The 15,870-nt window shown below is 46.8% G+C and overlaps 1 protein-coding gene across 1 annotated transcript in view; it reads right to left on the bottom strand.

The window, feature by feature from the left end:
• Window positions 1-15,870, bottom strand: part of LAMC2 (laminin subunit gamma 2) — a 55,567-nt gene that overhangs the window by 20,858 nt on the left and 18,839 nt on the right. Inside the window, exons 4-8 of the mRNA XM_045811405.2 lie at window positions 8,285-8,420; window positions 4,970-5,068; window positions 2,303-2,439; window positions 1,186-1,308; window positions 164-353 (exon numbers count right to left, since the gene is read on the bottom strand). Of these exons, the coding sequence (XP_045667361.1) occupies window positions 164-353; window positions 1,186-1,308; window positions 2,303-2,439; window positions 4,970-5,068; window positions 8,285-8,420 (685 nt within the window). The remainder of the gene's footprint in view (window positions 1-163; window positions 354-1,185; window positions 1,309-2,302; window positions 2,440-4,969; window positions 5,069-8,284; window positions 8,421-15,870) is intronic.

Below are 15,870 nucleotides of genomic sequence, written 5' to 3'. Positions count from 1 at the left end.
TCAGGGGCTTGAGGGCAGGAAGCACGTCCTGTTTCTGTACATAATACCATGTCTGGTACATGAAAGGTGTTCAGAAAAGCTTGTTAAAAGAACGAATGATTGAATGCATGAACAAAGGAAGTGGACTTCAGTCACCTGACCCACTTGTAGTCACTCTTCTTACCTGAACGTGTAAGTCTTGGTGATCCCACAAGGCAGCGTCTTGCCCAGTGGCATCAAGGGAGCTGTGACCCGTAGACCAGCACCTTCCAGGATCACATCGTGGGCGGATGGGTGTCTGCCTCCCCTGTCCACACGGTAGTCAAAAGACAGGGTTTGCCCATAGCTCACCTGTTGATTCCCAAGAAATTTGGCTGTGAAATAGAATTTGAAAAGATTGAGATCATTGTGAAACTGGAGGAGCAAATGAGCTAGCAAGTTTGCATTAATGTTGGTGATTTCTGTTGGAGTCCTGTGTCATCAATGTACCATCATGCCCCCAACCACTCTTCCAGAAGAATCAGTTCATGGATGTGACCATACTGCCATTGGCTACAAAGGAGAGTTAGTGACTGACATGCTACAAGGGCCACTTTATAAGACAATTCCATGTATTAGATGATTCACAGCATGGCCCTGACAATAGACCGATACATAAAGGTCCCAGGTATGTTGGGAAGAGTACCATTTGTTACATAATGCTTTAGAGTTCACAGACATCATTACATTTGATGTTAATAATCCTTGGAGGTATTATTATCCCCATTTAACAGCTGAGAGAACTGAAATTTGGAAAGGTTAAGAAGACAACTTATCTGGACATCACGTATTAGCTAATGAAATGAACCAACACATATGTTTTTAACATACAAGTGGTTAAAACTGAGAATACCTTATTTTCACTTTTCCATCTGCTTCTCAGTAGATCCACAGATATGACCTCTGTATTTCTCAACTTTATGGGAAACCTAGAAACTTCCCATTTGACAAAAGTAGGAACCTCAACCAGGATCTGTCTGCCTGGATACACAATCCTGTGCTATTGTATCATGACTTTGTCAATAGGGCTGGAGCCCCAACTGTCTTCTGGAAATACTGCTTCTCTGAACACCAGGTGATAACGGTTTTCACATTTGCTAACTCCATTTTTCTCTCCTGACTTCTAGGCTTATTAGTTGGCTTCTATAAGAAAAATACCATACATACCAGGAGCAACAAAATAGACAGGGTCTGATCGTCGTGCTGAGCTGAACACGTCCCGATGACGCTGGGACCACTGGAGCTTTGCAGGAGACCCATTTCTTTGGATAGCCTTCCAGCCATCAACATCTGGAACACACACACAAAACACTTTGCATTCGGACAAATCTCATTGTCTATGGAGTTAATAAGGCAAGACTTGATTGCCAAAAAGTCCTAGAGGTGAAGAGCTAGTGGGGTTTTTTAAAAGTTCCACATTCATGTGCAGTCCTCAAAATGTCCTATGCGTCTCTCTCTACTTGCGTCTCAACTTCACCTGTTCCCACCCCACAGCTGCTCTGACTTCTTTGAGTCTCATTCCCGTAATACGAGAGCATGTTTTCATCTGCCTGCGGTCCGTACTTTTATTTTATTTCCATAAATAGGGTCTGGCCTTCGTGAGTGAAGAGGGTCCAGCATGTTCAAACAGAAAATCAAAGTTGAAATCAAGTCAATCTAGGTTTTTATAGGGTTTTGTAGCTTGATAACTAATTTCACAAACATTAACTCATTTAATGTACGTGAAAACAGTATTTTTTAAAAGATTTATTTATTTATTTGAGAGAGAGAGAGCACGCACATGTGAGTGGGAGGAGGGGCAGAGGGCGAGAATCTTTCAAGCAGAGAAGTGGGGTCAATCCCATGACCCCTGAGATCATGACCTGAGCTGAAACCAAGAGTCGGATACTTAACGACGGAGCCACCCAGGCACCCCTGAAAGCAGTATTATTAATGAGTGTGAACTCCAGGAAGGCTCACATAAACGCCCCCAATCCAAATGAAAGACTCTTTTGTGGTTTTAAAATGCATGGAGATGGGAAGTGCAGGGAGATGAAAATCTGGTCTCTTTTTAGTTATTCTTTCAAGTTACTCATACACCGGTATGAGTCAGCTGTGCGGCTATGACTTTTTCAAGACGTTGGGATCTGCCTTATTGCCCAGACAAAATAATGTCCATTAAGAGCTAGAAGAGAGCTGCTAAAGACTACGCAAACTTCCCAAGCTGTGATGAGGAGGAGGTTGTCTGTAAGCGTAAAGCTCTATACAATGTTAAAAACAAAATTCTAGAAACAGAACACTTTACCTTGGTAGAAAGTAGAGGTGATTTTATGGACACTGTAGTCTCCAGAGCTGTGGCAGTTGGCTGAATGCCCATAGCAAAAACACTGGGTACAGCCCTCAGGGTTTCCCCCATCCAGGTGATAGTAACCTGGTCGACACCTGTAGCGGCATTTTAGAAATCAGGACAATGTTAGAGGTTACTTCTTACTTCATATAGAGAATATGATGACTGATCTTTTCTACTTTCTCTCCCACCTGGCCCTATTAATTCCCAGAACTGGGAAATACTAAACGACACATAGCATCCCCTCTCCCGCACGTGATGGACAGTCACGGCCCCCACTGAGAGACCATGAAGGTTCACTTTCTGTCCCTGTGGCAGAGCACAGTTACGTTGGACTTGGTGGCCTGGGAACTTAGTGATTTCCCATCCTTGGTGAGGAACCAAATGGAAGTCACATGAGCAGGACAAGAAGAGTTGGGGCAGGGGGATGTGGGGCTGGCCCTGTCTTAGAGCAAGTGTTTAATGGGGCAAAAGAGTGGGAGGTGGGGCCAGGAAAGGAAAGGCCAATGTCCCAGCCCCAGCACCCGCTCAGCTATACTGACCAGCACAAGAACACTAGGAGCTGCCCACCATCCTGCCCCTTATATCCCTGCTCTGGTCCACGGGGAAAGGGGCAGGTGGGGGTATGACAAAGAAGGATGGCTGCAGGCTCCCTACAAAAGCAAGACGTAGGCTGTGTCCCACCCATCAGTGGCTTCTCTGAGGACCACAGCTTCCAGGCAAGTCACAGATGTTGGGGTCACAGAGAAGAAGGAGCAGCTGGGGAGGACTTGTTTTTCTCTGTTCAAATTAATTACATCCTTCTTCACGAAATAATACTATGTTTCAGCGACCATTTATTTAGCACTGATGCTATGCCAGGCACTTCATGTATGTTCTCCAATTCAGTCCTTGGTACAACCCTATGAGAAGGGAATTGTATTTCCAATTTTCTTTCTTAAAATAAATGAACTTATTTATTTACTTACTATTTATTTATTTTAGAGAATGAGAGAGAGTGAGCAGGGGGAGGGGACGAGGGAGAGAGAGAGAGAAAATCCAGCACGTGGCCTGATGAGGGGCTCAATTTCATGACCTTGAGATCACGATCTGAGCTGAAATCAACAGTTGGACGCTTAACCAACTGAGCCACCCAGGCTCCCAGCTTCCAATTTTCTTAGACGAAGACACCCAGGCCGGAGAGGTTAAGAAACTTGTTCAAGGTCATAGAGCTGGTAAGTGACTGAGACAAGATTTTCAAACCAGGTACATCTACCTCTAAGTCATGGGGTCTAATCCTCTGGCCCCTATGACGGGAGTCTATTTATTGTGCAAAATCCTAGAACAGCAGGTTAAGTGTGAACAGTAAACGCTTCAGAGAACAGCTGTATATAAATAAGCATTGTTTTTTTCTCTACAGAGCAAGGGCTTAAAGAAAATCATTATGGTTTCTTCGGAGGATACTTGCAGAGTTTAAGAGACTAAAAAGCAAGGAAGGAAGGGGGGAGGGCAAGGGAGGGAGGAGAGGCACGGAAAGCGAGGGGGAGGGAATGAGAAAAGAAGGCAGGGGAGGAACCAAGAGAAATCAGGCAAAACTCAATGACAGTGTTGAGGGATGTAACCGGGTAATAAATTATGAAGAAAAGTAAGGAAGTGATTACACAGAGGTCAGAACAGTGGTGACTTCTCGAAAGGAGGGAGGGTGTTGTCACTGGGACGGCACATTTTTAGTGAAGGTCTATTTCTTAGAAGGGGCAGTGCTGACATTTGTTTTATGTGGTTTTCTGTTTCTGTGTGACCTTGTGAAATTAAAAACCTTTTCAAAAAGTGCCTCCTCTTCTAACACGTAAGCTGTGTTTCCCTCCCTCTACCTCAGCAGCAAAGAACCCCCTGGAAACACGAGCTGGGAATGTATCTGGTATTTTCTCTGCCCAGGTATAAGTGATTGTCAGGATGCCAAAGAAGTGTTTTCTTACTTTTAAGAAAACGAGGAGAAAGCCTTCATCTCTGGGGCCAGCCCCACGGCGATCGTAGAGAAGGGAAGAGTTTTAAGTCTGAGCCATTTGTCCTTAAGGAATGTCTGCAAGCGGCAAGGGAGGCTGGGTCACTGTTTACGGCACCACCTGCCCCAACATGGCTCGGGGCCCAAAGGGCTCTTACATCTTCTCCCGGCTCATGCGTGTGCATGCAACCACCAGCCCATCCCAGGGCGGTTCCTTTGCTGCACATGATGGTTATATATGGCCATATTTCCTCCTACTAGCACGTTCCCAACATGCTTAATTAGGCCAGGCCTTTTCTGGGACCGAGCTGAGTCATGTGACCTCATTATTGCAAGCCACTTTGTATGGGAGCACCTGGGATTGGGAGTCAGCTGGCAAGGGGACTCCCTGGGCCCCTGGGCCTCTGCTGCCGATCGTAAACAAAGAGAGGGGGCCCACAACAAAAGATGGGGTCCAGGGGGATTTGGGGACTCAGCTGTATTTTTTAAAAAGCTAAGTTTTTGAGGACAGAGGACAGGACAGAGGTCGTCAACACTTGTTAAGTGTCCCTTTTCCATAACTGCACTCAGGATGAATTCTGAGTGCATGCTAGCTGCCAAGAGACTCTCCCTGCTGTGTCTGCAGGGCCACAGTTCACACAGACCTGTCACAGCGCTCTCCAGTGACAGCTGGCTTGCAGACACAGCGGCCCTCATCACAGGGCCCCGAGACACCAGCTGGGTCACAGTCACACTTGGGGTCTCTGGAAAGAAGAAAAAGAAAATTAGGGATGTGTCTCCAAGTGCTTTTCAGCTATCCATATAAAGATCAAGTGCTCCTAAGCAAATGTCACCAACTTAAGTCCATCCTTCATCTTCAGTGAGGCCCGTCTCAGCTCTCCTTGTCTGCGCTGATCTCTCCCAGACCCTTTAAGGACTCGTTTGTTTGGGCTCACGCTACTCTGAGGGTGACAGCCGGCCCACGAACTGCTTGCTACCCACCCCTAAGAAGAAGAGGGGTTTGCGCCAGAATGGGAAACAAATCCATCACTAAACGGTTCAGTTTGGTTTGGTTTAGTTTGGTGGACTGTTTGGTTAAGTTGCCTTTTTAAATTTTAATTTATCATTTGCTTCTCTATTGTTTAATTCGGTGATGACTGCTTTCATTGTGATGGATTCCATCTACTTGCTATTTTCGTTTATTTAGTTCTTTCTTTTGGTAACACTTCTATCAGGACATAATTCAGGGGCACCTGGGCGGCTCAGTCGATTAAGTGTCTGCTTTCAGCTCAGGTCACAATCCCAGGATCCTGGGATTGAGTCCACATTGGGCTCCCCACTCAGCAGGGAGTCTGCTTCTCCCCCTCTCTCTCTCAAATAAATAAATCAAATCTTTAAAAAAAAATAAAAATTTTAAAAAGACACAATTCACATACCGTAAATTCATCCATTTAAAATGTACAATTTGCTGGGTGTTAGTAGATTCCCAGAGTAGTAGAATTTAGTACAGTTTAGTGATTCTCAACCACCCTAATTAATTGTAGAACATTTTCATCACTCCAACAAGAAACCCTGTGCCCCTAGCAATCACCCTCCCCTTTCCTCCCCCCAGCCCTAGGCAGCCACTAATCTACTCGCTGTGTCTATAGATCTGCCTATTCGGAACATTTTCTGTAAAGGGACTCATACAATCGGTGGCCTTTTGTGTTCGGCTTCTTTCACTTAGTATGTTTTCAAGGTTCATCCAATGTTATACTTCATCCATGTATCAATAATTCATTTTCTTATGGCTGATTAAATTCTATCACATGGATAGACCACATTTTGCTTATCCATTCCGCAGCTGATAGACATTGGGGTTGTTTCCCCTTCTTAGCTACTATGAATAATGCTGCTAGGAGGATTTGTGTACACGTTTCTACGCAGATATATAAGTTTTCATATTTCTTCAGTGTACTCCTAGGAGTGGAATTCTGAGTTTGACTGATTTTTTTTTTTTTTTTTTTGGTTGCAAGACTTTCTCAATGAAGGAATCCATCAGTGTTTCCATCATTTCGTTTTGGCACAATCTCTTAGTGTTCTGGCTTCTGACTAGTATCACTCAGTGGGCACACAGTCCTAGGCATCCATCTCATGGGTCTAAAACCAAATCTGTCTTTTCCCCACTGTTCGCTCCTCCTCTGACTGTCCTTTGACCCCATCCAAATCCTACCCAAACCTGGATGGGCTCCCCTCTCCCCCTCACGTTTCTCATCCAGTCAGAGTCCCGTCCTGTCAGGCTCCCTGAAGATCCCTTCTCCAGTCCTCGTCTTTCACTTGTGAGGCTCTCCTCCCGTCCTAGCCCCTCCACACGACTTATCTGGACCCTTTGACAAACATTAGGCACCATCTACTAGTTGCTAAGCACCAAGGACACTAAGAAATAGGATCCTGGTCTCCAAGAGTCTCCAGGCAGTGAAGACACATGAACAATGATGGCAGCGAAGCCTAAGGCCAGCTGGAACCAGGTGCCCCCCCCCCCCCCGTCTGCATGCCTGTCCCCACTCTGGGCACTGGGGTTGCAGTAGGAACAAGACAAAGCCAACACTGGGTTTCGTTCTGGTGGGTGAGACAGACAAACAAATACAGAGAGAAGTGAAGTGACATCTGTCAGAACTCAGGGGGGTGGGGAGAGTCAGGGAAGGCCTCTGTGAGGAGTGATGAGGTGGGGATGGAGCCCGTGGGGCTCTCTGTGGCCCCGTAGGAAGCAGGAGTGCTCCAGGCCAGGGCCGAGGTCCCTTGGCTTGGCTCCTTTGAAGAAGGGAAGGCAGGGTGGGGCCAAGTGCCGGGGGGCCAGCCGGAGAACCATGGGAAACGCAGCGGGAGTCCACTGCCGGGGGTGCAGAGGACGGAGGATCTTGCAGGGCCCTGCTGGTCTGCAAAAGAAGTCTGTATCTCATTCTGAGTAGGACAGGGAGCTACTGGAGGGTTGCAAGCACAGAAGTGGTACAATCAACTTCATGTTTTAGAAGCATTTTCAAAGGGAGACCGGGCCAAAGGAAGAGTCTCTGAAGACAATCTAAAAGGGGGCAGGGAAGCCTGGAAGAGAACAGTATGTGCAGAAGCCCAAGGGTGAGAGGGCTGGGCACAGTGGTAGCCAGGCCAGTGCCAGCATGGAGGGCAAGAGGCTGGAGAAAGGGGCAGGGGCAGCCATCCTCCACGGGCCCCTTCCAGCTAACGGCTTTCCTGCCGAGCTCCCTTTCCCCTCAGCCATCCCACTACCTGCCTCTCTGCATCCCTGTGATTGCTCATGTGATTTATAATGTATGCTCCATCTTCTTCCAGGAAAGAATTTTTTTTTTTTGAGAGAGAGAGCGAGCGAGCACGTGCATGAGTAGGGGGAGGGGCAGAGGAGAGGGAGAGAATCTGAAGCAGAATTCACACCCAGCTCAAATGCAACACGGGGCTGGATCTCACAACCCATGAGATCGTGACCTGAGCTGAAATCAAGAGCAGGACAATTAACGGACTGAGCTACCCAGCCGCCCCTCTTCCGGGAAAGAATATGAGGAGGGATAGAGAATGCTTCAAACTCAAGGGGAATAGTTTTTTAGTCCAAATTCATTTGGGTCGAAATGGGTCCCAGGTAAGAATCTGGAGGCCTCTTTACCTCCATCCTCGTTCGTCTAAAAGGGGGCGATCACCGGGGTGAAGAACGTAGGTTTCAGAGCCCAAACTCTGGGCCTGAATGTGAGGTCCACCCTTATCAGTAATATTGGGGAAACTTAGCCCCTCGGGGTGTACATTTCTTCTCTTCCACTTGAGTGTAATGCTAATCCCAACCTCTGAGGCTTATTGTGAGGATCAAACGGCATGACCCACGTGAGGTCCTCAACAGCGCCTGGCACACGGCTGGTGGTCAGCAATGTCAGTGGCCACGGCTGTCAGTGTCATTGTCACCCCTCAGGGCCGCAGCTGCAGTGGTGTGGGCGGGTGCTTACAGTAGCCGTTGGTCTTGGGCGCACCCGGCGTCAGTGAGCGAGTGGAAGCCTGGCAGACAGCGGTCACACCTGTCTCCGGTCACACCTGGCTTACAGCTGCACCGTCCAGAGTGGTCACATCGAGCGCTAAGAGAACCTGTAACCCACGAGGTAGGGAAAAGGAAAGAAGAAAAGGAGATATTCAGTTTATACGGCATTAGGAAACAACCGAAACCCCATGGGAGCTCAATGGCTGCTGAGGGGTGACTGCCACCTGCCCCCTCTAACGCGTCCTTCACGTTTCTGGGTACGCGTCCTCCCCAAGCATGGCTTCCTCAGGCAAAGAAACGGCAGTTACTCCTGGAACCGTTTTTACTTCTGTATCTGCTCTGATTCAAACATTAAGTAGTATGTCAGCCACTGCTTTTAAAAAGAAGTTTCTTGAGTCCTTGAGACCTCAAGAAGAGGGACAATTTGTGAATGAGCACATTCAGCCTCCTTGAAGAGAGTTAGCCTGTCCTCTCTCCCTAGACCCTGCCTCCCACTCTCTTCCCTGCCTCCCTCGTCACCTCCCTTCCCTCCTTTCGTGCTGCTTTCACAATGGACTTCAGATCACATTACTCAGCTGTTTCATCCTCTGGTGGCCCCCACCATAAGCAGAAGAAAATGCAAGCTCTGTATCGTGGCCCACGGGACTCAACCTCTCCTACCATATCGCCTGCTCTCCTTCACTCCGTTCCAGCTCCCAGCTCCCCCAGCCTGTGTGTGGAATGTGCCAGACCGCTTCTGTCCTCCTGGGATCTGCTCCCCCGGGCCTGCAAAGCTCCTTCCCCAGAACTCCACCCTAATTGGCCCATCCTCAGCTGTCAGGTCCTGATTTAATATTACTTCTCTAGGGAAGTCTCCTCTGACTCCCAAACCCCAAATAGCCATCCCACTGCTCTGAAGTCCTGCTTACTCAGGATGACCTCAGCTTGCGTTCCCTGCTCGGTCCCCAGGGCCCCGCCCAGTGCAGAACCCGACGCAAAGAGGATGCCCAGAAATCTGTTGGAGGAAGGCACGTATGCCAAGAAAGAGGTCGGAGTGGTTGGGAAAGAGTCAGGGGTGGGGGGAGCAAAAGAGGGGCAGAAAGGTGGTGAGAGGTGTACCTCACCTACTTTACAATCTCTCTGTGCTTGGAGAATTATCAAATAATCCACATATCTCAACTAACTGTGGTGACCAGGCCACCCATAATCTATAAAGCCAACAGAACGCTAACCAGTTGCTCCTTTCTTTCTAATCGGTTATTCTGTGAGTTTTTGATTCACTAGTAGATAAAATTCCACAATAAAGATTTTGGCTCTGTGCCGATATAAAGGCTTTTTGCCCCATGTGAACCTGAAATTAGCCACATTCACTGAGTTGGTGAAAGACGCCATGTCAACTTTGCAAGGCTTGAAGGGGTCCTCGGTGGTAATGGTATAAACTACATTTTTTGAGCATCTACCACACGTGAGACACTGAGTTCGGCACTTCATATATGTTAGGAAATGCTATCTCCTAGCAAAATAAGAGCAGACAAAAGAATAACAGATCCATTTGGGGGTAACAGGGAAGTATTAAAGGCTCGGGAACTATAGACCCACAGTTCAGAAAGGCATCTCTAGGGCAATCTGCAGGATGCCTCAGGAAAGGGAACACCAGCCCTTGTGAGAAGCATCCTCCTGTGACAGGATGACCCAGATTGGAGGCGGCTGGGTGAGAAGGGGAGCAGGGAATCGCTGAGAGAGCCACGTGGATGCAGAATGAACAGACTTCCCCTTTTAGGAAATAGATGATGGGGGGTGGTGGGGATCACATGATGACACCAACGTCCCAACATGCACACTAGATGCAACATGAGGCTATTTAGCAAAGAGAAGGGGAAAAAGGAGCAAGATCTCAGGTCATGGTCATCTCAGGAGAAGGTCATGAGTTTAGTTTCGGACATTGTGAACTTGAGTTTCCAGTGGCACATTAAGGTGGAAATGTTCACCTGGAGCTCAAGAAAGAGGCTGGGGGTGAAGATCTAGGAGTCTTCAGCACACAGGCCAAGTAGGAAGCAGAACAGGTATAAGAACACTTTGAGGGCAGATAGAGAGAGGAGGGGAGGAGCTTCGGACACAAACAGAACCCCATTAATTAAGGGGCCTTTCATAATCAAAGCAGAAAGAAGTCTCAGGACACTGGAAGCCAAGAGAGCAGAGCTCTGAGGGTCAAGGGAGGAGGAGGGTGGGAGTTTCAGAACCTAAGGCAAGAGAATATTTGAGGAGATGAGCATGAAGAGAGGCTCCCCGCGCTGGCATGCGCAGACCTCCACACCCTGCCCTGCAAGCAGTCAGCCAACAGAGCTAAGGAAAGGTTCTGAGTTATGCTCCAATAAGCAACATTCGACAGAAGACATCTTTCTTTAATACAATTCACTTTTTTTTTAACACAAACGATTGTCAATCTGAGACACAGAAACCCATTTTTTCCCCATTCCAATAAATGGAAATTATGCTTTCAACCTAAGAAAATTCTCCCTACAGTTTTACAGAATGAATTCTTCTTAGAAAATGGAGAAGTCTGTACTTTGCTTTTGGGTTTGGCCCACATAGACCAAAATGGTTACTCTGCAAAACACCTTTCTGAGAGAAATTAATAATCATCGCATGAAAACAGACATTCTGTGTCAAGAAAAGTTTGGGAAATGGTGCACACTTGATCCCTCCGAGGTTTATAACATTCTAGTACCTTCAGCAGGCATGGAGCTTGTTTATGTTTTAATGCCAGCATTTCCAAACATTCTTTGACATTCTTACAGGCCACATCTATTACTATCTTGAGGAACGCTGTGTCCTACCAGGACATTATCTAGGGAATCCTGCTCTAAAAGCTGGAGGCTCAAAGAGCCCAGACTTTGAAATCCAACAAATCTCCCTTCAAAACCAGCTCTGCCACTTAGCTGTGTGTCCTTGGGCAAACTGCCTACTCATCAGTTCTTTTAAGGGAGGGTAACCACCTATGCCTGTGGAGCTGTTGCAAGACTTTGGACTAAAATACATAAAGTGCCTCATTCAGTGTCTCACACGTCACGGGCATTCAAAGAATGCAGTTTGCACTGCTACCTCCGGCCTCCTTCAAACCTCGCCAAGTGAACGTGGAGACGTGCAGAGGTCCTTACGGTGAGCATGACCACTTTATGTCACATTCCGAAACTTCCAAACTAATAGCGCTGGGTTTTCAAACTCTCTCATTAAAATAAAAACACCTGGCCCAACTCCTACTTCATAATCTACTCTTAGGGACTGTGAACAACTGGGCTGAAAGAACAGAAACCAGCTTCCTCTTTCAGTTCTGTGTCCCAGTAAGCTCTCTTAGGGCTTCTATGGAGACGGTCTACGTGCATCTGAGGGCTCCGGAAGGTATGCTAAAATGAGTACTATTTAAAAATTAGGGGCACCTATGTGGCTCAGTCGGTTACATGTCCAAGACTCTTAGTTTCAGCTCAGGTCATAATCTCAGGGTTTGGAGATCGAGCTCCGTGTCGGGTTCTGTGCTCCCAGCAGAGTCTCCTTGTCCCTCTCCCTCCTCCTCTGCCCCTCCCCCTCCCCTCTCTCTCTCAAATAAATAAATAAATAAAATCTTTTTTAAAATTAAATAAAATAAATAAAAATTAAATCAAAAAGAGGCTACATCCTTTGGAAACCTTTAAATATATATCTACACTTGTATTTTGAAGTAACATTATTATGTTTTTATAATATTATGTAATATATAATACAACTATATAATTATATTTAATAATGATAAATTATTATTTAAGAATGTTTTAAATAACAACCCAAATGTTATAGTCCAAGTAATTCACCGTTAGGGTCATACATACGTAAAAAATAATAATAAAATTAAGAGAACAAGTCCAATATCCTATATGTCCACACAGGTCTCAAGAATTTAGTTGTCCTGGGAGGAAAAAACCACACAAGGACACACAGTGAATTTCTAAATATTTGCAAAAGGTTCTCAGGGCTCACACGTGTGCTTACAAGAGTTGAAGGTAACTCAGCCCTGTCGCTAAATCCACAAAGTCATCATCTAAAAGTAAGTCTGGGGGCGCCTGAGTGGTTCAGTCGTTAAGCATCTGCCTTTGGCTCAGGGCATGATCCCGGAGTCCTGGGATCGAGCCCCACATCAGGCTTCTCTGCTAGGAGCCTGCTTCTTCCTCTCCTACTCCCCCTGCTTGTGTTCCCTCTCTCTCTGGCTGTCTCTCTCTCTGTCAAATAAATAAATAAAATCTTTAAAAAATAGTAAATAAATAAATAAATAAAAGTAAGTCTGGTTGCTATATTTATGAGAAATTGATGTGAAATCCAAAATATGTGACCCCTTTGGGGATTACTAATGCTGGTGGCTGCATTCGCCGCACATGGACTGACTGCATTTTTCGGAGAGATGTGTTCTTTGGCATTTGAGATGGCATATACCATAAATTCCCTTGAAGGTGACAAATATCTCCCGGCTGATTGGGAGACTGAGAAGTCACACAGGGAATTCAACTTGCGCCACCGGGCGAGTAATCTGGGCAGCCAGCGTGTAGTGGGAGACGGCACGGGGTGGGAACAGTCTCTGTCACTGACATGCCCCTCAGCCCAGCAGCTCAGGCTCGGGAGCTTCACGTCTTTGTCTCTAGAATGGTGTGTGGAGTGTGTTAACACATACAGGTTGTCAAGTTGTTATGAGCACTGAAGAAGACATAGTATATGGAAATACCCTGGAAACACAGAAAGCGTTAGTCAGATCTTAGGAAATAATATCCATGAGGTTTTTCCTGGGTATCTAATTGTCTGCCGTTGGGGATAAAAAGACACCACTCTGATGCTTTTTTCTTTCAGGTGGAAGGAATAAGAGGGAGCAGTTCTCCACCAGAACCTTGGATTATAACTTCAGCCCTTGGGGCGCCTGGGTAGCGCAGTCGTTAAAGCGTCTGCCTTCGGCTCAGGGCGTGATCCTGGCGTACCGGGATCGAGTCCCACATCGGGCTCCTCTGCTGTGAGCCTGCTTCTTCCTCTCCCACTCCCCCTGCTGCGTTCCCTCTCTCTCTGGCTGTCTCTCTGTCACATAAATAAATAAAATCTTTAAAAAAAAAAAATAACTTCAGCCCTTGCAATGGCTCGTTGTGAAGACTAGAGGCCGTTCATCCCCTCTTCGAGGGCTCTGTTTCCCTGCTCTTTAAAAATATTCGAAAATTTCACTGCCAATTTCAGGGTATTAATAAAAAAATAAAATGTTAATAAATAGTTTTAGCCCAAAGATGTGGCCTCTGCAGGCTTCCTTCTAAACTGGAATGTGACTTTTTAAAAAGCCGGTGTTCCAGGAAATTGCAACACCGATCTCTGTCCTAATAATAAAAACAACTCCATCAACTACAATTTACTGAGTTGTCTACCATGTGCCTAACAAACCTCATGAGATCCTCACATGCTCTTGGGATACAAAGAGCATGGGGATGGGGACCCTTTTACGGATGGGGACCCTGGGGCCGCGAGAGGTGAAGGGACAATGCCCAGAGTGACACAGCAGTAGTGGCCGCGCCCAGGCTTGAACCCGGGCTGTCCAGCTCCCAAACCCACCACGAGTCTCTACACGATGATCTTGGACGTCAGCGCGCCTGGGGCTGGCACCTTCTCTGCCACAGAGCTCTACAACCTTCGATGGGTCCCTTCATCTCCCTCTCTCAGCCTCTGCTACCGCATTTGTACGATGGAACGAATAATAGCACCTGCTTCACGCCGTTATTCGTGAAGGTTCATTCCTGGATGAAAGCATCTAGAAAAGAGCCTGGCACACAGTAAGTGAGTAATGCGTGTTAGCTATCATTTAATAAGCCAGAAATTATCGCTGGGCTCCCCCACTTCCTACCAAGCGGTTCACACCGAGCCTGGGATGTCTATGGCCCTATGGCCCGAAGGAAAAGAGAAAGCCAGGCTCATGGAGGCCGGGCGAGCAATGGACTCCACAGTGAAGAAGAAGAGACAGTGTGGCAAACACTCCGTTACCATCTCTCTGCTAAGCCGCAGGCTCCTTGTCGCCTCTAAGACGAATACCCTTGTCTTCGGGCCAGGCTTTCCAGCTAAGCCAATTGAACTTCTAATTACATTCCCACCGATCATTTTGCCGGGAAGACCCAATTCCGGTGACTCACAGTGAAGCTGCATGACCTACAGGGATACGGGCTCGTCAGAAGGATCGAAAGTGCCCTAAAATGGAGTAATTTTCCTTTTAATTTTTCTTTATGAAGTTCTTCGATTCACAGGGAGAACTGCTAAACTCAAAAGATTCTGGATGGTGACTTTACACCACGAAGCTGAGCAAATCAGACTCAAACCACACTGTAACAACAACTGGTGGATTTGGAAGTGCCTGCTGGGATTCGGGTCTCTATCGCCATGGGGTCGTCCCCAGTTTTCTAGTGAGGCTCTCCCACACCCTCGACCAGCAACTCATGGCTGGACCAAACCTGCCCGGTTTTAGATTCTTTCAGCTGCTGCTACGAATTCGTTCCACAGAGCTACACTGAGTCATGGCCACGCACTTCGGCTATCCTCTTCAAGCGGATTAGTATTTATCATATTACGCTATTAAACACTTTCTAACAAAGAAGAGAAACATACTGCTGAGAAAGAGAATACACGCAAATAAGGTAGTTTAAAAAAACCCTCCACTTATTGAACAAGTACTTGTCTCTCCCTCTTTGTATGTACTAACGAGTCTTCACTGTCCGTGGTCAGTACGGCACGCCAGGTACGTCTGTGCGCAAGAATTACCCACAGAGGTGTGAGCACAGCACTGGGTGACACATTTAAAAAAAAACAAAAACAAAATACAACAAAAAAAGAGGCCTGCTATTAACCAGTCATCCTGTAGGTGCTTCCTATTTATTGATTCTATTTTCTCTGGTTAACAGCCCTGAGAAAGACTTCAGTGGGCCTGTTCGTTGGGCAGTCTCTTGGACCAGTGCCACCTTACATGCTAGCACCTAGCATAGCACCAGAAACAGATCTTTCTATCCCTTATTTTTTGAGAGGTTGGTCAAAGGGATTGCTGTGGATATGGAGAACTATCACTGAAGCTTACAAGGCTTCCTTTGTCCCCAGGTCAAACTGTCATCTGCCAGGAAAAGTAATCATGTGCCTCTTGCCACTAGAATTCAAGCCAACGTGTCCTAAAGACTCCAGCTGGTTCCTACAGCCCAGACTTAAGAAAAACAGGTTTCCTTTCAGCCTGAAATTCGGAAGACACCACCACCACCAGTGCCTCATAGCTTCCTGGCTGTTCTACACGTTGAACACCACTCTCTTGTCCTGCTGGTTTCTCCCTTCCTCCCCGCTTTCTGTCCTCCCCCCCCTCGTTCATTGCCCTTTTTCCCAACTACTTTTTTTCTTGTATAGTTGACACACAATGTCACGTTAGTTGCAGGAGTACAACATAGTGACTGGACATCTACAGGTCATGCTGTGCGTCCCACAAGCGTAGCTACCGTCTGTCACCCTACGAGGCTATCACGATATCACTGACTATATTCCCCACGCTGTACCTTTCAT

The sequence above is a fragment of the Ursus americanus genome, chromosome 2 (assembly GCF_024610735.1).
Source record: "Ursus americanus isolate L20-20 chromosome 2, mUrsAme1.1.p, whole genome shotgun sequence".
Taxonomy (NCBI): Eukaryota; Metazoa; Chordata; class Mammalia; order Carnivora; family Ursidae; genus Ursus; species Ursus americanus.
This window is presented reverse-complemented; position numbering and strand designations above follow the sequence as displayed.